Source organism: Lycorma delicatula, chromosome 2 (genome assembly GCF_047948215.1).
Source record: "Lycorma delicatula isolate Av1 chromosome 2, ASM4794821v1, whole genome shotgun sequence".
Classification (NCBI taxonomy): domain Eukaryota; kingdom Metazoa; phylum Arthropoda; class Insecta; order Hemiptera; family Fulgoridae; genus Lycorma; species Lycorma delicatula.
In genome coordinates this window covers 22,578,214-22,594,845 of record NC_134456.1, presented here as the reverse complement: position 1 = coordinate 22,594,845, position 16,632 = coordinate 22,578,214, and the positions used below count along the sequence as shown (strand labels likewise).

General features: G+C 30.7%; 1 protein-coding gene across 1 annotated transcript in view; it reads right to left on the bottom strand.

Moving 5' to 3' along the window:
• Positions 1-16,632, bottom strand: part of LOC142320548 (CWF19-like protein 2) — a 47,162-nt gene that overhangs the window by 11,846 nt on the left and 18,684 nt on the right. Inside the window, exons 5-6 of the mRNA XM_075358454.1 lie at positions 15,704-15,934; positions 3,216-3,281 (exon numbers count right to left, since the gene is read on the bottom strand). Of these exons, the coding sequence (XP_075214569.1) occupies positions 3,216-3,281; positions 15,704-15,934 (297 nt within the window). The remainder of the gene's footprint in view (positions 1-3,215; positions 3,282-15,703; positions 15,935-16,632) is intronic.

The following is a 16,632-nucleotide window of genomic DNA, read 5'->3' as shown; positions in this document are numbered from 1 at the left end:
TGTATATGTTGGATTCCATAACTTGTTTGAACAAACTGGCACAAGCCACTCATGAAAATAGAGTTCCATTCCCAATAATAATAGTAATAACTAGATCCCACGCTAGAATTAGTAGAAAAGGTGGTTTCCTGTAGTGTTCTTTAATGAGCCATGCAGGTAACATTTTACACGATGTTCACACAGGAACTGACCATTTAGTGAAAATTGCTACTCTTTGAAAAAACAACACTGAACTAGTGCAATTCGAATCTAAGAACTTTACATATACCACACTCTTAAGAAAGGTAGGGGCAGATAAAATAATACTCTCTATGCTGTAGAAAGTTTTGCATTACTTAGGCACTGAATTGGCTCCATTCAGTAAAGAAAAATTTAAAGTTATAAGGTTTACATTGTCATAAAACTGTATTTTTAAACTAAAAGCCAAAATTAAACACTATTCAATTTTTTTATTTAAGGGTTTAATAAGAAAGAAGGGTTTAATGAGAAAGAAGCAATATAATCAATCAGATTATTTGTGATGACACAATCCAGGTTCAAGTTTAAATGAAGATTAAATGAAGTTTAATTTCAACCAGATTATTTTTGTCCAAGTAGTTTCAATACTTTGGACCTTGTGAATCAAGTAAACAGAGAAAGTTGCAAAATTTATACAACAAGTAACTGAATAAAAAATGTTATAATTATAAAAATGAATCTGATGATCTAATTTTTAATTCATCAACTAAACAAATATTAATAATAAATTCTATCATTACAAGAATTAAGCACAAAATTGCTTAAGACAGTAGGATGCCCAATCTTTGCAATTAAAAAATATTGTTATTTAAGAGTATAATACACTAGTTCATAATTTTAGATAATACACTAGTGAAAAAGATAAGCAATTATGCATTAAGTTACATAATTTCATTTTATTCTACTTTAAATCTAATTATTATCTGTTGATCAATTTCAGGCCAGCCATGGTCAAAGTTGATAAGTAAACTCTAATAAAAAAAAATCCTTGTTAATACATTTATTGAAATAATACAAGTAATTTTTTTTTAATGTTTTATGAAGTTAAATTATACCCGTAACAGTGTTTCGCTTGTGGTGTTACAGTATGATAGATCCATATGGATAGACAGTTTATCATTTTTATAAGCTTACAGAGTTGGTTGATAAAAAAAAACAGAAAACAGAAAAAAAAAATTAATAAATTACAGAAAAAATAAATTTTTTTTTTTGTTGGCATTCATTTTTAAATAATACACAATTGTTGATATTACGAGGGTTATTTTTTTTCAACGTCCAATCGGTCACGGAATAAAAAGCCGTGCAAAAATCGGATGAACTTTTGCACATACGTGTTGTCTCTAGTATGGCCTTAAATCACGCCGCGTCACTTCGTTTAGTTCTGAACATGTAGCTAGCACACATGTGCTAGCTACATGTTTAGTAAACATGTCTACAACAATAGCATCTCCCGCAAAGTGTGAAGTGCGTGCGGTAATTCGATTTCTTCAGGCTGAGGGGTGTAATGAAGCTGAAATTCATCGACGAATAAGTAATGTGTACGGTGAAACTTCAATGAGTGACAGCAAATTGCGACAATCGTGCAGGAACTTTTAAGCAGGACGTACAGATGTTCATGATGCAGGCGATCAGGAAAGGAAGCGACTGTCAACCGATGATCTCATTGAGCAAGTGGATGAGGCAATTCAAGAAAATCGTCGGTTCACAATTTCTGTATCGAGTGATTCGTTTCCTGAAATTTCAAGGTCAGCTCTCTACACCATTGTGAGTGAGAGACTTCAGTACCGCAAACTGTGTGCGAGACGGTTTCGCAAGATGCTGTCCGACCATCACAAAACAATGAGAATGGACGCCTCCCTGATGTTTCTCCAACGCTACCACAATGAAGGGGAAGATTTTTTTAACAAAATTGTCACAGGGGACGAGACATGGGTCCATTTCGAAACAAAAGAACAATCCAAATAGTGGATGCATTCTCATTCTCCCAGTAAACCAAATAAGTTCAAGTGAACCTTCTCCAACAGAAAGTGTATGGCTACTGTGTTCTGGAATTGGAATGGAGTTCTCTTGGTGGAATTCATGGAACGTGGCACGACCATCACTACAGCCTCATATTGCATGACTCTTCAACATCTACGAAGGGCAATTCAGAATAAGCGGAGAGGAATGTTGTCATCAGGCATTGTCTTTCTCCATGACAATGCTCAGCCGCACACTGCAGCTGTAACAATGAAGCTCTTGCAGCGTTTTACAGCCCGGACTCGGCTCCATCTGATTTTCACCTCTTTGCTCACATGAAACGCTGGCTAGTTGGACAACCATTTTGACACAGACATCGAGCTGCAGACTAGCGTAGAAACATGGCTGAAAACACAGGCGGCTCCGTTCTATGATGAGGGTATTGGAAAGTTGGTACCATGCTACGACAAATGTCTAAATTGGAGTGGCGACTATGTAGAGAAATAGCATATCTATGTAAGTACTTGTTACAATTATAAAATTTTTTATTTTCACTGTGGTTTTAATTTTGTGACCAATCGGACCTTGAAAAAAAATAACCCTTGTATATACATGTTTCTACTTAACTTAGTATATTTAAAATTTCCTTTATTCATAAAATAATATGAATCTGTATATTGAAGGTTAATTTAGAAAATATGAATCAAGTGTACATGTAGTATTTACATAAAAAATAAATATTACTTTTAAAAAATGTGTAAAAATATAATCTATTAATGAATTGCCTATTAACATATCAGATACAATTACAGCCAACAAAACAATTATTACGTATAATCACTACATAATGATAAATAATTATGGATAAAAATAGTCATTATGGGATGAATAAGTGCCATAGATCTTATTGGTGAATGCACCTGCATAGAATGTCTATTGAGGGTAAAAACATTGTGTTAAACATAAAAGTTTCTTAACAATGTGTTTTATAGTACAGTAAACTTGTTAAAATGGCATTCCAATCCAGTTAAACCATTAATAAATAAATACATTAATTAAACTGTTAATCATAAATCTTTAATAAAGTAAATTAAATGCATTTACAAAGATTACTTTTTTAAAATTTATTCCATTGCAAACACTAAAATAAATGAACACATCCTAAAATTAAGTTTTAATGTAAAGTAAAAATGTTTTTCAGTTAAAGGTAAAAAGTAATTTTTAATTAATTGGTATACCTTTGAAGCAAGCCTAGCAAACATTTCATTTTGATCTTCAATAGTACTACGTTTCTCCTGCTGAAACTGTAACAAAAAAATTGATTATACATACATTAAAACTTAAACATCGTCTACACATTAAAAATGTTTAAATGTATAAAATGTTTTGGTTTGTTTTAAAGATTTGATTCTGTTTACATTTGTTTAAAATTTAATTTTTGTTTTTTTTAAATTTCTCACTATTTAAATGTGATTTAAAAGATTTTTATCACATCTGTGTCTGTTGCTCCAATTAATTTTTACAGCTATCAGGGCAATCCATATTTTATGCTAAACACTTGTCTACATTTTAAAAATGTTTTCTGTAGGGACTCTACCTCCGTTCTTGAAAAATTTTTTTACTAACTCTAACCTGGAACATATTATATTTAAGATTACCTATGAGAAAAAAGTTAAACTTTCAAAAGGTTTGCCATAACCTGTTTTACTACAATGGGCTTTTTGTAGCAAGGTCTTGGCACTCGATTGTTTTTAGGCGTTTTCAACCTAACAAAAAAATTTGGTAAAATTTTCCTTGGTAAAATATTCCGGAGCTAAACTAGTCCCCCATTCAGATCTCCAGGTGGGAACTACTAAGGAAGGGGTCACCAGAAAATAAAAAAAATAACATTCTACAAGTCGGAGCATGGAATGTTAGAAGTCTAAAAAAAGGTTGGTAGGTTAGAAAATTTAAAGAGGGAAATGGATAGAATAAATGTAGATGTAGTAGGAATTAGCTAGGTTCGGTGAGAAGAGGAAAACAATTTTTGGTCAGGTGATTTTAGAATAATTAACTCAGCTTCAAATAATGGACAGGCAGGAGTAGGTTTTGTAATGAACAAGAAGATAGGGAAGAGAGTAGAATATTTCAAAATGCATAGTGACAGAATCATTGTAATAAGGATAAAATTGAAACCTAAACCAACAATGATTGTTAACGCCTATATGCCTACAAGCTCCCATGATGATGATGATGATGTAGAATGTGCATACAAAAAAATTGATGAAGCAATTAAACGCATAAAAGGAGATGAAAATTTAATAATAGTTGGAGATTTAAATGCAAGCATTGGAAAAGGCAAGAAAGGAAATATAGTGGATGAATACGGGCTGGGCAAAAGGAATGAAAGAGGGGACCGACTTATAGAGTTTTGCATGAAGTAAAATTTAGTAATTGCCAACACCCAGTTTAAAAATCATAATAGAAGAATATACACATGGAAAAAGTCAGGCGATACTGTAAGGTATCAGATAGATTATATCATGGTTAAGCTAAGATTTAGAAATCAACTCGTCAACTGCAAAATTTACACTAGAGCAGATATTGATAGCGACCATAATTTAGTGATAATGAAATGTAGATTGGGGTTTAAAAACCTGAAGAAAAGGCATCAGATGAATTTTTGGAATTTAGAGAAGCCCGATGAAGAGGAGGTAAAGAAGATTTTTGAGAAAGACATCGCAAAAGGTCTGAGTAAAAAAGATAAGGCAGAAAATGTAGAAGAAGAATGGGAGAATGTTAAAAAGGAAATTCTTAAATCAGCAGAAGTGAACTTAGGCGGAACAAAGAGAACTGGTACAAAACCTTGGATTTCAGACGATATATTGCAGCTGATGGATGAACGTAGAAAATATAAGAATGATAGTGATGAAGAAAGTAAAAGGAAATATAGACATTAAGAAATAATATAAACAGGAAGTGCAAACTAGGGAAAGAAGAGTGGATTAAAGAAACGTGTTCAGAAGTGGAAAGAGAAATGAACATTGGTAAAATAGACGGAGCATACAGGAAAGTTAGAGGAAAATTTTTGGGGAACAAATTAAAATCTAATAATGTGTTAAAGACGGCAAATCTATGCGATTTGCCGTCGTAAGGCAAAGTCGATAGGTGGGTGGAATATATTGAAGAGTTATACAGAGGAAATGAATTAGAAAATGGTGTTATAGAGGAAGAAGAGGAAGTCGAAGCGGATGAAAGGGGAGAAACAATACTGAGATCTGAATTTAAGAGAGCATTAAAAGATCTGAATGGCAGAAAGGCTCCTGGAATAGACGGAATACCTGTGGAATTACTGAGTAGTGCAGGTGAGGAAGTGATTGATAGATTATACAAACTGGTGTGTAATATTTATGAAAAAGGGGAAGTTCAGTCAGACTTCAAAAAGAGTGTTATTGTCATGATACCAAAGAGAGCAGGAGCAGATACATATGAAGAATACAGAACAATTAGCTTAACTAGCCATGCATAAAAAATCTTAACTAGAATTCTGTACAGAAGAATTGAGAGGAGAGTGGAAGAAGTGCTAGGAGAAGACCAATTTGGTTTCAGAAAAAGTATAGGGACAAGGGAAGCAATTTTAGCGCTCAGATTAGTAATAGAAGGAAGATTAAAGGAAAACAAACCAACATACTTGGCATTTATAGACCTAGAAAAGGCATTCGATAACATAGACTGGAATAAAATGTTCAGCATTTTAAAAAAATTAGGGTTCAAATACAGAGATAGAAGAAAAATTGCTAACATTTACAGAAACCAAACAGCAACAGTAATAATTGAAGAACATAAGAAAGCTGTAATAAGAAAGGGAGTTCCCAATTACTTTTTAATCTTTACATAAAACTAGCAGTTAATGATGTTAAAGAAAAATTTAGATCCAGAGTAACAGCACAAGTTGAAAAGATAAAGATGCTACAATTTGCTTATGATATAGTAATTCTAGCTGAGAGTAAAAAGGATTTAGAAGAAACAATGAATGGCATAGATGAGTCCTACGCAAGAACAACCGAATGAAAAAAAAACAAGAACAAAACAAAAGTAATGAAATGTAGTAGAAATAATGAAGATGAACCACTGAACGTGAAAATAGGAAGAGAAAAGATTATGGTGGTAGAAGAATTTTGTTATTTGGGAAGTAGAATTACTAAAGACGGACAAAGCAGGAGCAATATAAAATGCCAAATAGCCACAGGTGAACGAGCTTTCAGTCAGAAATATAATTTGTTTACATCAAAAATTAATTTAAATGTCAGGAAAAGATTTTTGAAAGTATGTTTGGAGCGTCGCTTTATATATGGAAGTGAAACTTGGACGATCGGAGTACTGAGAAGAAAAGATTAGAAGCTTTTGAAATATGGTGCTATAGAAGAAAAATCAGATGGGTGAATAAAGTGACAAATGAAGAGGTGTTGCAGCAAATCGATGAAGAAAGAAGCATTTGGAAAATATAGGTAAAAGAGAGACAGACTTATAGGCCACATATTAAGGTATCCTGGAATAGTCGCTTTAATATTAGAGGGTCAGGTAGAAAGAAAAAATTGTGCAGGCAGGCAATGTTTGGAATATGTAAAACAAATTGTTAGGGATGTAGGGGGTACACCGAAATGAAACGACTAGCACTAGATAGGGAATCTTGGAGAGCTGCATCAAACCAGTCAAATGACTGAAGATAAAAAAAAAATTATGATCTAAATCTACATATTTGTATAAAAGTATTTTGTGAAACATTAAAAATATTTAAAAACTAATCTTAAAACAAACTAATCGGTATTATATTTTTTTTAATGAGACGGTGCACTTGTACCAATATCTGGTGCAAAAAACAGCTCATATGTACTGAAGTAGCTGCCACTTACATTATGTTTGGTGTTCTTTAAATTTCTGTAACTTTTTTCTATGGCATATTAAGAGCTGAAACTCTCTGAAAAACTTTTCGTATCTTAAACTTTAATACCTTACAGATAAAATATTAAATTTTAAATTTGTTGCTCAACTTTTGCAATTAATTAGGAAACTCATGAAACTGCTTTGGAAATTTCAGTATCCTCTAAAACATAAAATATGATCAAAATTAGCAATCAGAATGATTTCAATTGCTACCATGTAATTTTGAGGGTAGTTCCCACTCGCCTACGAGTCAATCCATTTGAAGAGTCCCAAAACAACATAAGCTGGTTGCCTGACCAATTAAAAAAAAAATTGATACTTATCCACTTATTTCCTACATGTCTCAGGATCTTACAACTATTTTTTACAATTTTTTATTTAAACAACTTACCTGTGGCGGCCATTTTTTTTACGGTGTGAAGATTTATTTTTGTAATTATACAGGTTTACAGAAAAAATCATAACTAAAAAACTATTGTTCTGGAAACATGAAACAAAAAGGAATTTAATCATATTTTCTCAAGGTAAAAGATTGGTCTAGTGGTTTATTAACCTAACTCTCTTCTTTCAATGAGAAGATTACCAATAAATTTGAACATGAAAAACAGTGAAATTTCACTTTTAGTAATTTTTTTAACAGGCACGGATGATATACACAGTTTGAATTATTTTTTTATATGTAGGTATATGTTAGTAGTTTAACCATAAATAATATTCTTGTTGATATATCGGTCCACCGTTACATATTGCTTTAGAGGATGAGATGAATGATTGATTTGTAGTGTGTGAAAATGCTATGCCTGACTGGGATTCGAATATGGTACCTCCAGATGAAAGGCTGAGACACTACCATTCACGCCATGGAGGCCAATTCAAAAATTTTTTGAAAACTAATTTTTTTTTAAAATTCAAATTTTGGTTTCAAATAACTCTGATGGGGATAAAAATCTCAAATTCGCACAACTTGCAGTGCTTTTCTTCATGCCTATGGCGAATAAAAAAGTTTCTTCTGTATTTTACTAATAAAAAAGTTATAACCTCTCAAAAATCATAAAAAAACATGTTAAAAGCGACACCATTTTGACTCACTAAATAAGTGCTACAAGGGGGTTTCTCGTCTTCTTTGCACTTTACAGTTTTTATATTTAGCCCCTATGTTGTTGAAGTTGATGTTTTCAATATTTTTTAAACTTAACCAGTACCCTAAAATAATTTTGATTCAAAAATATTTGTAAAACTTACCCCCAAACTGAGATTTCAATGAGTAGCCTACATCTTTTTTCAAGAATTAATTTTTATTTTTATAAACACTATTGAAGAAAAATAAATTGTAGCAAAATTTTAATTATTCTTCAATTAAATAGCCTATTTTTGTAGCAATGAAAGTTTATTATTTAGAGTGGTTAACCAACAGCTGTGATATCTCTTCTGATAATTCTCTTGAAATTGTGTGAGAGCAACCTGTCACTGTAGTTAGTTCAAAGGAAGTCAACTTTTTCAGGATTTTGCAGATCGGTACCCACACTTTGTCTTGTTGAAACAAGACACTTTCCAGGAACTAAATTTAAATTTGGAAAAATGTGTTATTTAGGAGCTTGCTCTAATGTTATTTGTCTTAAGTTTCTCTTAACTGTTTTTTTATGAGTTCTCAAAGGGTACAACAGAACTGTCCATACAGATGACTGAATTTTGACAAAAATCTTTTTACATGATATTTACAAACACTAGTGTGACATCTGAATTAAGATGTAAAAAAATAAGTTTGTTGATTTTCATCACTAAATTCACAAATTTTAATGAGTTCTTTTTGCACTGCACCATACATGTTTTATGACACACTTCATTCACATAAATCCCTATGGAACATTATTCTTCCATTGTTTTATTTGAAATTACATAAAAATAAAGTAAAAATTTAACTGATTTTAAAATTTGCAAATATATTATTAAGTAAAACTTATTTATTTAATAAACACTTCCAAACACAGGTGAAATTTGAGACACTCTGTAAAGATGTGAACATGTCACAGACTAATGACAGACTGACCATTCTGTAACAGTAAGGCTAAATGATGCAACAAGTATAAAGAGCATGTTGCAACATGAACTTTCCTGACAACTGGGAATGACTTCAAGCGCCTGTTATAACATGAACACTGCTGAACACTGTTGAATGGTTCAAACAGGTATATTTTAACTATAGTAATAAGTATAAAAATATTAAAGTGCCACCAAGAAAACAAGAAACCCCCTTGGAGCACTTATTTATCGACTCAAAAAGGTATCGCTTTTAACAAGTTTTTCATGATGTTTGAGAGGTTACAACTTTCTTATTAGTACAATAAACAAGACTTTTTTTATCTGCATTAAACGACTACAAAAACACTGTAAGCTGTGCAAATTTGAGATTTTTATCACCAGCTCCATCAGTTATTTGAAGCCAAAATATGAATACAAAAAAAATTATTTTTCAATAATTCATAAAAGTTAAGGGATAAATATATGGCCTGAATATAATATATGGCCTATGGCGTGAATGGTAGTGTCTCAGCCTTTCATCTGGAGGTCCCATGTTCGAATTTCAGTGGCATGGCATTTTCACACACTGCAAATCATTCATCTCATCCTCTGAAGCAATATCTAACGGTGGACCGACATATCGCCAATAATATTATTTATGGTTAAACTACTAACATATACCTACATATAAAAAAATAATCTTTATAATCTTTCAACTTGAGAAAATATGATTAAATTGCTTTTTGTTTCATCCTTTCTGGACCAATAGATTTTTAGTTATAATTTGTTTCTGTAAATCCTTACAATCACAAAAATAGGAGTGTGTACCGTAACAAAAATAGCAGCCACCGGTAAACTGTTTAAATAAAATATTTGAAAAATATAGTTTTAAGATCCTGAGACATGTAGGAAACAGGTGGGTAAGTTTCAATTTTTTTTTAATTGGTCACGCAACCACCCTTGGGTCACTTCAAATGGATTGACCCCTATATCAGTTACTGCAATATCTGACTATCAGAACTGTACTGTAAAGTCTATAACATATACTTCTGTACAAAAATGTCTCTATGATGCAAGAACCCTTTCAAAATGTCTAAACCAATCAGTGCATTTTATGCTCTTTATTATGCAAAAGAAAAGGCTAGAATTTCCCTTCAATGGCAAGAAAAGTGTCTTAAAACTACTTTTGAATTAATAGGTGCTTTTTTTAGGTGAATTTTTTAATGATTAATGACCAAAATATGTAAACTCTGAATAGTAGTGAGTTATACTAGACTGTTATTGTTGGTTACTCCTTTCTAAAAATTTTATTAATAACTTTCTTTATCTGCCATATAACAAGGATAGCCGACAACTCAACATCACTGTACATCTTCCTTTGCTTTATAAAAGCTATAAATGTTGGCCTAAATCAGATAGTGCAATAACCCATAAGGTGATTATATTGTCTGTACTGCAATTTTCATTGAAATTGTTAGATTTTGTTAATTTGTCTAACAATTTCATGGATAGTCTATGAAATACTGTTATCAGTGAATTTACCTTTAATTACTGCTTGTGAAAAGTAAACTTAATGCCACATGGTATAATGTAGTGAGCATAATCACATTACAATCTGACTTTTACTGTTACAGTTTTCATAATTGAACTTGTGATTTAGACATAGTTGCTGTATTTTAGTGTAAAACTGCAGTACAGCATGTATATGTTACATTTTTTAATTGTGTTAAGTGTTTCTTTTTTGTGGTTTTTCTAATAAACATAAAATTCATTCTACTAAAGAAAAAAACAATTAAATTACATTGACCATGATGAGGGAAATAAGCAAGTTGATATTGTAAATTTAATTTGGTTTCCTCAACACTGTAAACAATATGGAGCTACAAAACAAAATACTAAAAACGCGCCACAAGGGAAACAATAATTATAAATAAGATCTAAGTATTAGTTTATAATTATATACATGAAAGACATTTCATCAATTTGAATAGTAATGAAATTCACACTTTCTAGTTAACTGGATTTTGAAAACTAAAGCAAAATTCTTTGTTAAGAGATGAGTTTAGAAATTTTTAAAGATTCTGATGGCTGGCTGCACAAATTCAATATTACTAATTCATGTTTGGCATAAATAATGGTGAAACAAAAGACGTTGACGCTAATGTTACTAATGTATGAATTGAAATTAAAAATAATGTGTGGCCTGTGCAATAGTTACAATGAATAAACATTTTTAGTACTAATGAAATGGAACTTGCTGCCAATTAAGATTCTAAGGTGAGAATTAAGGGTGAAAAGTACATAGATGAAAAATAAGAATAACTGCTGCTCTAGTTTATACCAATAACTAAAAAAACAGCAGTTATTAGTGATTGGCAAATATAAGAAGTCTGAATGTTTCAAAAATATTAAGTTGTTTCTTGTGTCTGTTCTTAATTTTTTAGGGAAAATAATGTAAAAGTTACTGAAATGGTATATTTATGTAAACAAAATGCAGTATAGATAATTGTATCAATGTAACTTTTTTTGGTCAATCTGAATTATAAAATTCAAATACAGGGCACAACCAAAATTATCTCAACCCCACATTTGTTCGAAATTAAAAAAATAATTAATAGATAAATTATTAAGATTATTCCAGACATCACTGCACGCTCCGCATAGTAAAATTAAAATAAGTTTTCAATTTATTTATATTTAGGGCTATATACCTTACATGATATTCCAAAGTCATTCTAAACTCTGTATTAAACAACTGTTATAAATAGCAAAGAATAATAAACAATGGCTTTGCATAACAGAAGTATAGTACAACATGGGATCTATAAATTAATGTGCTTTAACCATCTCTGTTAAAATTACCTTATCAAAATTCAATTCAATTCGAGTAGCTCATTTAAAATCCATCTTATAATATTAAACAGTTTATGAAAAAAAAAAAATGAATTATGCTGCATTTAACATCATTAATAGTTTAATGCAGTTCTAATAAACACAAAACTGTGATGGGCAATACCTGAGTATAAAACTTTTATTTACATTCTGAGGCTGTAATTTAACAATTACTTTATCATCTAAATGATAATTTTATAGAAGTTATTAATTTTTTTTTCACATTTCATTATTTCAAGATCTGAGTTTATTTATTTTATTTAACAAATATAGGTGATAAAAAAGGATGTCTACCTCTAAATGCATAACTGTTACCAATGAACATTTCTTATTAATTTTACTCTAAATTTTAATTATTTTAAACTTACTAGACCTTAAACAACCAAAAAACATATTACACTAATCAACAATTTGTACTGAATAAAAAAAGCTGTGGGCACAGTATTGCATTATTATTAGTAATAAATGAGTACTAAGAACACACGTATTTTACAGAATTACAGCCAAACACCACATAAAATTATCATAGGTTAATATGATAAAAAGATTTACAAAGTACGGAAGTTAAACGGTTTTATTTCAATTGAACTACAACTGGGTTATCTGTTGAAAATGTACAGTAATGCAATATTTATAATTGTAACAGTAATTTTTTCGTTACAAGTCTGTTACTGTTTTAAGTTGTGGTCAGCTTAATAATATAGTTACCAAAAGCAATATATATAAAACCAATTTCCTCACTGGCAAAGATCTGTGCTCACGTAAAATTACAGCCATGATCAAGAAAATTAGGAATTGCTAGGAACACAACAGGTAGTGATTGCTAGGTAAATATTACAATTATGTATATAAATATATTATATGATATATAAATGTTATATACAATTAGTTTTTAAAATATATAACGTTCTAGGACATTCGTTCTCAAAGTGGGTAATAACACCCCGTTGTGGGTGCTGGAGGCCTTGAGGGGGATGGTAGAAGGTCCACAGAAAACTGAAGGTGTTCAGGCAGTCTAGGAAGGTCTAGGCTGATTAAAAAAAAAGGCAAAAATGATGTTTTCCTGATATTTCAAATTAAAATTAAATACCTACTACACTAGTACACAAAATTAAAGGGACACCTTTATTTAATGATAAAAAATGATTGAATTAAAACTATTTAACGTTGTAACCAAGAGGCTTAGACGCATGAAAAAAAAATTAAAGCTTGTATACTCTACTTTTTGACAGTATACTTCAGATTTCAAAAGTCATCAAATTAAAAAAAAATCAATGAGAAGAAAAGTTTTAAAAATCTGAAAGTTTTTCTTTGTGTGATCGAACCATTGGGGAAATGAAATTTTTTCAGTAAACTGCATTAAAATTGTTTAAAAGCTTAAGACTTTAGCTTTAATTCCTTTTTTTGTATGTCACTACGATTTTTATGAACCGAAATATCAACTTTAAAGAGAAAAGGCCACTTTTGTCTTTAATGCTGCAACATAAAATAAAATTGAAGTAGAAAAAAATAACATATTTTTAATTTTGAACACAAATTATAAACAAACCAATTATTGGTTATTATATGTTTTTATACTAAATTAAAGCTTACATCATCCTGTTTAAAATGTCATTTAGTTTATGAATTATGTATCATTTCTCAAACATGTATTAAAATGAGTAAATCATGAGTAAGTCAAATTTGATATGACTTTAGGTCTGTATGAGTTAAACAATGCAATTTGTCCAATCCTGGATGAATTGACAGGATTATCAGTGCTTGTTATAACTTGCTCAGTATGAACTCTGTCACATGCAGCAAACAACTAACTTCATGTTTATTCCTATCGGTGCGTGTTGCATTTCAAGCCTATATAAAGGCAGTAATTGTTTCTTTTATTTTCATTAGCACTTTCCCGAGTAATCACTTTTTAAAGTCAATGTTTTACTCATGTATTTTTGAAGTCAAAACCATGTTGAATGCAAAAAAGAAGAAATGGCAGTACAGAACGGAATATATTAAATATGGATTTATCAAAAATCCCACAAATCCATCATCACCAATATGCCTTATTTGTCAAAAAAACTTTTTCAAGTGAAGTGATGAAGCCTTCCAGGCTATAAGAACATTTTAATAAAATGCACTCAGATAAGACAAAGATGTGGCCTATTTTCAAGACCTGGAAAAGAAGTACATAGTTCAGTTAACTATATTAAACTTTTTTCAGCAGCTTCCAAGCAAGACGATGACAGACAATATCTCATTATTAATTGCTTAAACAGGCAAACCACACACTACTGGAGAAGATTTAATTTTACCAGCAGTAAAAGAAGTAATAATCACTATGCTTCATAAACCAGTGGTAGACATTATCCAAAATTCCTTTGAGCAATAGTTCTGAGCAATGAATTGATGAGATGGCTGAAGATATCTTAATCATCTGAAGACTTGCCAATTTTCAGTTCAGTTGGATGAGTCTACTTTACCAAATGAAGTATTGTTGTTGTCATACATGAGGTTTATCAAAGATGAGAAAATATGTCAAGAACTATTATTTGCTAGAAATTTAGAGACACGTGCAAAGGGAGCAACCATATATAATACACTGGAAATGTTTTGTAACAAAAAGGAATTCTTTTGAAGAATATTATGTCAATTGCTACTGATGGCGCTCTGGGTATGATAAAAGTTCCTGGAAAACAAAGAGATACAGTTGTGCAACAACCTCATTATATCAAAGAATGATATTGCGTATTTGACAGACCTACATAAATTGTTTAATTATGTTAATCTTCAGCCAGCTTCAAGGCGACTTGAACTTGATTAAAACAAAAAATGTCATTGCTGCTTTGGTGGCCAAACTCTATTATACAAGAGAAATATTGGCAGACGTGAATTTAATAACTTCCCTAATTTATCAGCAGTAACCTTCAACGACGACGACTTGCTTATTTAGTGCCAATACTTGGAAAACCTCCACAGTGATTTCAAAGAACAATTCCAGAAAAATTTAAATATGGACATACCAGACTGGGTGTTGGATCCTTTTTCAAATGTCAACACAGCAAGATCATCCCAATTAGGAGTACAGATTATAGAACTGATAACAAACGAAAAAATAAAAGTAAAATTCAAGATTGGCTACCAAGAATTTTGGCTGCAAAAGCCAATCCTACAACTGTACCCTGGATTATGGTAGATTGTTCAACAATTTCTGATAGTATCCCCATCGTCGTATTTGTCTGAACCTGAATTTAGTATTGTAGCATCGTTGGTAACCAAAGAGAAATCGGCTGCATGGTAACCAAACGTGGCGACCTTCGGCTGTTTTTACGTAAATTCAAGCCTGATATTAGTAAACTGTTAAAGCACATCAGATTCATCCTTCACATTAATAAAAGTGTAATTTTTCAATTAAAAGCTTTGTTTTAATTATTGTATTGTTATACTGGATATGCGCTATCACTATTGTTATTATATAAAACTATATAAATACAATTGTAATTTTTTTGAAAGCAATTTTAATAAAAATACTTGCAAATATATTTAAATATGCGTTTTAATTGTTCTCAATTAAAATGTAACTTTGAACTCAGAAATGGGATGTGCAACATTTAAAAACAATAATTGCAATTGCTGTTTTTAAGAGTGCATCTTAAAAACAGCAATTGTAATTATTATTTTTAACAGATGGTAAGTTCAAAAAATTTTGAGGGCGCTAGAAAATTTTTGATTCTCAATGTGGACGGTGGATGAAAAAGTTGAGAATCAGTGGTCTAGGATGATGTCCACTTCAAAACAAAGAACTTCAAAAAAATTAGGTATCAGTTTAAGAAAAACTCTTTTACATAAATAAAAAAATAATTAAACCTGAATGGATACCATAAACAGAATACATAGAAATAGGTACCATTTCTTGAAGAGAATATTTATCATCATCAGCAAAGTAACGAACACGTTTTCCACCCTCATGTGTCACTGTTTTCTGTTTTCTTCCACGTCCATGCTCAGGTTTTGATGAAAGAGTTAGAGGTTGGGTGAAACCTTTAGAATCAGTACGAGTCAATATAACTGTTTGTTCTGCTTCAGCTGCAGCTGCCCTGGCTTGCTCCAACCTGCTCTTAAGCTTCTTTACCAAATCCTTAAAAGAAACAAAAATTCCGGTTAATTAACTGGCATAAATGATGAATGAAATAAAACTACTGATTAAAAGAGGATGGAATACTATTGCTAAAATGTACTTTTTTCTTGATAAAAAATATACTGAGTATTTTTTCTTCAATACAAATATTGGAAACATAATATTTGCATAATATGTAATTTGGTATATAAAATTAAAGCTATGAACTATGAGTAAATTAAACAATTTTTTTAAAGATCAAAAAACTACTACTAAATTGGTAATTAAGGATTAAAGCAAATACAGTCTGTGTACAAAACTGTGTCATAAAACCCAATTAAATCCCATATCAGGTTATCAATGATTATGAAAACGATTCTGGATTAATAACATACTGAAATTGAAATTAATAAAGAAGAGAAAATAATGGTATAGTTTACACTTAATATCATGTGTAATTCAAATCTGAAATATTGTAATATTACAATTTAACAGAAGCAAAATGTCTTGTTTTTTTCCATATGAAACACAAATGACTCCAGAGGTACACTATCTTCAAAAACTTATAAGAGAACAAAATAAATAAAAAAATGTTTAACAAAAAAAATCTTATCATATGCTTCATTAGCCATTTGCATGTGCTCATTAAAAATAAGTTTATATTGTAAAAACAGATTAACATATCTTAATAATATATAGTTTATATGCTTACACAAAAA